The sequence below is a fragment of the Cygnus atratus genome, chromosome 1, assembly GCF_013377495.2.
Source record: "Cygnus atratus isolate AKBS03 ecotype Queensland, Australia chromosome 1, CAtr_DNAZoo_HiC_assembly, whole genome shotgun sequence".
Lineage (NCBI taxonomy): Eukaryota > Metazoa > Chordata > Aves > Anseriformes > Anatidae > Cygnus > Cygnus atratus.
In genome coordinates, this window is record NC_066362.1 from 181901124 (window position 1) to 181909157 (window position 8034).

The 8034-nt window shown below is 41.2% G+C and overlaps 1 protein-coding gene across 1 annotated transcript in view; it reads left to right on the plus strand.

The window, feature by feature from the left end:
* LHFPL6 (LHFPL tetraspan subfamily member 6) overlaps positions 1-7093 on the plus strand; it is a 139427-nt gene extending 132334 nt beyond the window's left edge. The window contains exon 4 of the mRNA XM_035542456.1: positions 5972-7093. Within this exon, the coding sequence (XP_035398349.1) occupies positions 5972-6090 (119 nt within the window). The 3' untranslated portion in view covers positions 6091-7093. The remainder of the gene's footprint in view (positions 1-5971) is intronic.
* Positions 7094-8034: the final 941 nt, after the last annotated feature.

Sequence of the window (8034 nt, forward strand, 5' to 3'; positions counted from 1 at the left end):
ATAATTAAGCAAAATAGCTTGATCTGTACATGTGTAGGAAAGAATATATTTTTTAAAAGACCTTGAGAAAGTCCTATCCATACAACAGACAGAGAGAAAAAACCTTCGCCAAATTCATTATTGCATATTAAACTATTTGTTCAGCTGCATTTTTACCTTACATAGTGCACTTTCTTTGTTTCACGAAACTACTTTAATCCTTTCTGGATGCATTCCAAGTTTTGACTTCTTTTCCTGCTTTTGTAGCTGATTTCACATGATGGTTTTTCGTTGTGTAACTGTGTCAAGAAAAAAAAAAAAAAAGATTCTTCAACTATTTAATTTATCTTGGCTTTGTTTCAAAATAATCATGCCTTCTTATTAATTAGCTGATTATCTTTTACATTCATTTGTGGCTTTCACATCTCCAAATCCCTGTATATTCCTTAACATCACATTCCTTGCTTTCTTCACTGATTACTTTTTCCAACACCCTCATTGATTACATGAATTCACATTCCCCTGTAGTACTGGACTCTCATATGAAGCTGTTAATTAGAGTTCCTGCACAGGCTTTGCAAGAAAGAATTGTAGGTTTTATTTTTAAAGCTGTATCATTTGTATTCTTCAGCCTGGGTAGTTCTAAAAACCTTTTTTCTTCATCTTGGAAAAGAGGCTGTAGCTAGGGTTAAATGATTATAGAGTCTGCCAAATACTGGCAGTCTGCACGCTCAGGATAGTCTTAACATTAACAGCAAAGAAGGTGCAAATATTTAAGAAACTAAGTCTTGCAATTAACAAATTTGCATCCAAGACACTTTCATATTCTGGATAAGTGTCAATTATTAGTTATTTTAGATGAACATCATATGTTATTTCCAGGACCTTGATAACTATGTGTTTTTTATAAGATATCACGAGTAGAAATCCCGGTAAAACTCTGTTTCGGCAACTGGATCCTGGCACAGCTCCACAAGAGATCAAGTATCCACAGAGTTTCTGTTGCCAAAGTTCACTCACTCCCAGATTTGTCTTAATCTTTATTTGTCTTATATTTTGGAGCGTGAGAGGGAACTAGGGGACACATATCACAGCCTTGAAGATTACCTTAGAAATCAGGACAAGGCGTAGAAGTGTTTTCTAATAAGCTCATCCATCACTGCAAAACTAACCTTTCTTATTCTTTGACTTCTTTGAATGTAGCAAGTACTGTCTTATATTCTATGGGACTCCTTTCTGTTGAGTCTTTTTTTGGTACTGTCCTCATTCACCTTGCTTTTGTCCTTTAACCTGGGGGGCTGCAATTTCTTTCAGTCCTTTTATAAAGGAGAGGGACATAATGTTGCCACTCTTGCCTCCTTTTATTTGCTTGGAAAGCGGCCACCCAGCCCTATAGCTGTGAGACCTGTGATTCTCTGATTTCAGAGTTAATCCTGACACTCTTTTACTGCCAATCCCAGTAAAACCAAATGTGAGAACAGAGTTCTTAATGGCCAGCTACAAATTTACCTGAGCTGACTTGGACAGTCCTGCTTCGCTGAGTAACCAGAAGGCAAGTGCTCCAATTATTTATGCTCTCCTCCCTGCCTTCCCCTCTCCTCTCCGCCCACCTTTCCCCCCAAAAAAGATCCAGAACTAAAAAGAACTGAAGCCACAACTTCTCCTCCATACCTGTTAGGTAAAGACTGTTTCGTTAAAAGCAACACCACTTCTGTGCAGAGAAGGAAGCTGCCGTGGGCACATCATCTCTATCAGCTAGAAGAGTACTTGAGCTGGTGGGGAATTTACTTTGGCGTGAAACCAGATCCAGCAATCTTATGAGCAAGAACATGTACACATTCTTGCATGCCTCTCCACACCCCCCAGCAGACTGGCACACTTCGACACGTATATATGTATTCCTGTGCTCCCTTGAGGAAAACAACAGCTTTTGTGTTTGCGTGAAAATTGACAAGTTTTCACTTAATTGTTTTAATTCTATCAGGTAGTCTTGCTTTTCATTTTACAGATTTGACATAAATCAGGAAAATGGGAAACTGCAATGTAATGTTTCTAACATTTAATATGATGGGCTCTATGAAGGCAAAATGCCCTACTTGATGGTCAAATTTAAGCCCAGTTCTACAAGGCGCATAACCATCTGCTTGCTTCTGAATACATGACTAGTCCCACTGATGTCAGTGAAATAAAAGCTGAACATGAGAAAGGGTTCTTCTACAGCACCTGTTATCACCTGTTATTACAATACTTGTAAAAATATGAAGTTAGAAAGCGAAGTCTATCTTCTCTATGATAAAACATTTCTATAGGTGTATTTCTTCTCATTTTGTGCTACATTTAATTACTCATCAACCCTGCTTTTTATAAATCTTCATGTTTCTTATAAATTGAGAATTTAATATCACAGTGAAACAAAAGTAATTCTGCAATTTAAATTGCAGTTCAATTACCCAATTATTGACAACCAACTTTCTTTAGGGTACCGTGGATTAAAATAGCTCATACACATATTAAAATGAGAATACCAGATCAGAAAAATTAACTTCAAATTTATTTATTTTTCCTTGTGCAATACAGAGTTATAAAAGGGGTACCATTATTTCAGTTTGCCATGTGGCTAGCAGTGTAGACAATCATTCAACAGGTACCTTTGAAATGGATTCTCTCTGGTCTTATAGCTATACTTAGCTATGAACTTAGGACTTAGCTATACTTAAAATGAAAAGTATGGCTAAATCCTATACCCTCAGACACCTTCCCTGCTGCAGGTTCTTATTCAGCACAATAGCTTGAAATGCTGTTCTGCTCAGCGTCATCCAAGTACAGATCAAACTGTTTTGTCTGAGGCCTCCCATTGCTCCTGACACAGGCTGGAAATAATGGCCAGGTTTATTGCTATGTTATTATTGCTCTAAGGTCAGGCTCCCTACTCTTTCATCCATTGTTCTGCACTCTCCTGTTCTTGCATTTGTTCATCTTGACCCAGCTCACACTTGTGAACTACATTGCATTTGTTAGATCAAGGGGCTGCCTGCCATGCCTTAGAGCACTAAGTAGGACAGTGGTCCTTAGGGTAAATGGAGCATGATATGGAGAAATAAATGTTATTCTCCTCATTCAAGACTGAAATGTGCATGTTGTATTTGTTGGCACACCTCTGACACTGACTTAACAGTTCTTTCTTTCTTCTTAATATGTATCAGGTGCTCTTTCCCCTTCTCCCATGGTTTCTGCACAGAAGTTGAAATAACACCATGCAAAAGGTGAAATTTACTTCATTCTGTTCCATATAGGTCACAGCTTTGGGCAATGCAAGCAGGCAAATCTTTAAACTATTTTTAAAGTAGCGTTTTAACATTTATTTTCTCTACTTGGAAGCATCATGATGAGAAAGATTTAATTTTTCAAGCTGCCACTACAAGTCTTTAGTAGTTTTAGAATACCTAGCCGTTCAAAAAAACCTATCAGGTGGATTCCATAGTATCAAAAGAAATGCTTTAGCACCTCCCACTCTAGTATAAATGCTATCATTTTCAAAGCAGCCCAATGGATTTAGACATACAGTATCTACTTAATTCTGGTTTTGAAATTCTCAACATAAGTCATAGATTTGTGTGTACAGGCAAATGAATTGTTCTAGACAGGTTTGTCTAGGAGCTGCTGTGCAGTCAGATAAGGATCAGTGTCAGAGACATTGTCAGGCACTTGGTGGCTCCCTGTGGTTTCTGATGGTCTTCTCTGTAGGAAGTCAGACTCTTTGTGTGGTCTTCTGTAATGGAGCCAAAAATGGTGTCGATATACAGAGCATAACAAGATTACAAAAGCAAATAAATCTCTCTACTGCAGCATATTAAGGAGAGACACTAATGAGCCCAAACCAAGGTCTCAGCTCCTGAAGTCCTCCGGTCATGTCAGGATTTTTGTTTCATTCGACCTTTCATTTTAATAAAAAAATTGATACTTTTGAAGAAAAGATGCAGTATACTGCATGCTGTGGTGTCATCCTGAGGTCTTCAGAGCAGCCACGAACATAAGCGTTGCCTCCCACTGACATCTCTTTACAAGGCTGCCAGTATCCTGCAGACAGTCAATGGACATGCTGTTTGCCTTCAGGCATGCTAATGCTTTTGACATGTTGGGGTGTACAGACATCTTGTGCATCTTGTGCCTAAGGCAGGATTAGCAGACTTGATAATTGCCTGACCCAAAGCCTGACCCTAGAGCACACCATTAGGACAGAGTATGGACGTGCCACCTGTTTCAGCTTTTTCTAGCTGGAAACTGTTGTTACCTCCTGTTCTCTGGAGGGGAGGAGAATGGGTTTTTCTGCTTTTTCCAGAGGGTGGAAAAGAGGTGTTGTATTGCTGCTTGTACCTTACTGAGAGCACTCACTGTTCAAAGCAGGGAGATGTCACCCAAGACGGGGACACTTCAGCTGGAGAAGGAGAACTTCAGTTGTAATGAGTCCCAAGCAGTCAAAATCAAAATGACCAACATGGTGCAGCCAAAGTGAAAGTGACTTTTGAGATGGACTGAAATTCTGAGGAGTAACAGCAGTCACCTTTTTATTTTCTGAGAGCTCTGCAAGGAGGCTTAGTCTCTTCAGTAGCTGTTGTTTTTGTGATCATCTCATCTACTGCAGGCACAGTGGTGCCTGGAAGGGGAGCAATGACTTTATGGTTCACTGTGGGATTCCCCAACACTATTCACTGGTGATGACTTTGGCTCCGTACCATTACTGAGGCCTTTGAATGCATTCAAGGCTATATTGTTGTGACACTATTAAAACACATTGAATTAAAGATCTGTGAAGTTTTAAGTAATGGGTGGAAACATTGGGTAGGGATAAGGGTATTGGGTAAGTGTCTCTCTTTTTGCACTTTAATTAAACCTTGTGCTCACTGGCACTCTGACCTTAGTGGGAGTTAAGGATCAGTTCTTACGCCTCTTCTGCTTGTGGTGGCAACTTGTGAAAGTACTGGGATCCACTGGGATCTTTACTTCCACTGCACCAGCACACAACCATTTTGCTGTCATTATTAGTCCTATACTGTTATGATACCATTGGACTGCTGATGTCTCCGTCACTGCTCTGCGTGCACACTGCCTGCTGACCCTACTGGCAGCGTACGTAAGAGGCAGGACTTGTAGATTCCACTGTCATAGAAGTCCCTGTGCTCCTTTGCCCTAGAGAGCCTCTATTTCACCTCTTGAAAATCCAGTGTCCTGCTCTGTCTCTTACGCCATATCATGCTCTGCCAGATGGAGACATCTGCCATATGGTCCTAATGCACGGGATTGTGGAGCATGGCATGGCAGGTACAGCTGTGCTGCTTCTGATGCCGCCCCAAATCAGTCTTCTTGGAAAGCAGTTTTCAAAGCCCCTTCTCACCGTGTGACTACACAGGCAGGAGCATCTCCATCACAGATGAAACCACACATCCCGAATATATGCTTAGAGGTCTGGTAGCTCATTTATTTGGTCAGTAAATGCATACCACTAGAGCAGAGATTTAGGGAGAGAAAATAGCTCCTAAATAATTCTCTGCCCTGCCTTCCTCGAGGTTTTGGTTGCAGGGGCAAAGCAATAAAAGAAGGCATTTCAATGTGGCCTGGTCAGGATTTATGCCAGTGGGAGTGGGACATGATTGTCCTTGTCACTTGATGGCTTGCAGTTGAGTTCAGTTTGAGTGATGGCAGAGGTGGATCCACCCAGTTCCTCCTGAAGGGAGACAGGCCCCATCTTGTATGACATGCATTGGCACCGGGTGTACTCCTGGAACAAACAAATAAACCCTCAAAAGCTGTCTGGAGAAGAAGAAAAAGAGAAAGGGGGGAAAAGCCCTCTTCTGACAGCAGCTGCTGTGGAAAATGGTGCCACAGGCTCTCTTTGGCCTTGGCAGGCCAAGGGGCGCCTTCTCCACTGCTGACATATTTTTGGAAACAACAACCTCTGCTTTCCCTATAATGTCGCTCTCTGTTTCCCTTGCAGGGACCTGCGAAATTGGCTGGGCCTACTACTGCACAGGTGGGGGCGCAGCCGCAGCCATGCTGGTGTGCACCTGGCTGGCCTGCTTCTCGGGCAAGAAGCAGAAGCAGTACCCCTACTGAGCGGCCCAGGGCATGGGCCGCCGCCAGGAGCATGAGGGGCTTGCAGGCGCCTTCTGGACGACAATGACAACAAAAAGGAAATTTTTAAGTGCTTTCACTCCGAAATGGTGCAGGGAGGGATGGTGGGTGGTGCTGGGAGCCCTGGGGAACGGGGTGGACTGTGGACCAAAGCCACCCCACCAGGCTGGATGGGGAAGGGCTTCTTCACCAGAGCGCACCTGTGGTCTACTCCACAAATACATGACTGTGTAAGCAAGGAAAGCTCCATGTTGGCAAATTGTGACATTCTGCGTGCACGAATTAATTGAGGGATTGGTGAGAAGATGGTGCTGGAGGCCTGGGGTAGTACCTGGTGGTCCCTTCAGCATGGTGTTCCTGAAAGCACACACACACACAGATGATGACCATGGCACAAAATGAGTAGAGAGGAAACCTTTTTGGTGCGATTCTTCTTTCTTTTCCTTTTATTTTTTATTTTTTAACTTCTTTTTGGTGGTTTAAAATTCAGTGTTACAACACTTTTTAATCTATACATTAAACTTAATAAAAGGACCAATAAGCCACTTTATCAGTATTTCAGTATTTTGTATATTCTCTACACATTTCTCTTCCCCAAACATTTAGCCACTGCTTATTCAGCCCTATAGATCTTTTATTAAGCCTCTGTGTTTTCAGCATTATTACAAAAAATGCAACATAATAACTTGGCATATGTAGCCTTTGCCTATAGTACTTTTATGAAGTGCAGTAAATGGACGTTTTTCTGTCCATTGAAAATTCCACTTACAGTACTGTAGAACTCTGTTGGTTATGTATGACTGACAGGAAACTTCTTCCAGACATAGATTTTTGTCGCTGTTATGTTTAGCTCATTGATGTTGTATTGTGCTGTACCATGTTTATTATTTCAATATTCATTTTTGTAAAAAAAAATATATATAAATGTGCTATTTTATGTTTGTATTTGAAAAATCTCTGTAAATAAATTTTTCCTTGATCAATATTTGCAATTCGTGGTTGTGTCACGGAAATAATCATGACTTTTAAACCATGCTGTATCCTTTTTCCCTGTAAAACACATACACTTAGGGTTCAGTTGCATTGCCTGAGGATAGATGTCTATTATAACTTGAGACATGCCAGCATATCCAACATTTTTGCCTGATGCTATTAGGCGTGATGCAGGACTTCAGGAAGACCTTCTGCATTCTGGCTTGGCAGCTGTCGACTCAGCATCTCACACAGTGCTGTGTACCCCTGTTTAGTTGACTGAAAGAAGCCCTTCCTTTTTTAATAGCAGCCACACTGATTAAATGCCTGCCAGGAGGTAATCCCTCCACAAGACACTGTCACTGTGCATACAAAACTCAAAACAAAACAAAAAAGTTATTTTCTTTAAGAAAAAAACTTGAAGAATGGGAATTTGTAAGAGCTTTTCAATCATGGCTTTAACTAACGTTATGCTCATTCAAATGTGTTTTTCTGCTCTGTTTTCTCAATATGATATTTCTGTCATAGTGTATTTCAAAGCTACCATGTATGTTCTAGTTACAGTTCTTCTGGTTCATAACACGTGAAGCTCTTGTAACTCTGAAATTGTGCGGTTGCTCCATACGTTACACCGGGCAGCTTTTCAGAGGTTTATGGAAATAGCAACGTCAGTTACAGAGATCAATCCTGATATTGCTGAACTGGATTTTACTGAGTTTCATTATAGGCTAAGTGGTATTTATTCACTTTATGGTGCTGTGTGGTGAGTATAAAATTGTACTTTACCCTTCGCAAATTAGCCCATAATAGCCACATCACATCCAACTACATTTCTGCGGAGAACCATGCCAACCATGCCATGCCAAGTTTGTCTCCCTGTAAGATCTTCCAGTGGCACCAGCAACAGTGGGACATGGAGCACTGCACTCTTCCCTCCTGTTTCCAGGTTTTCTA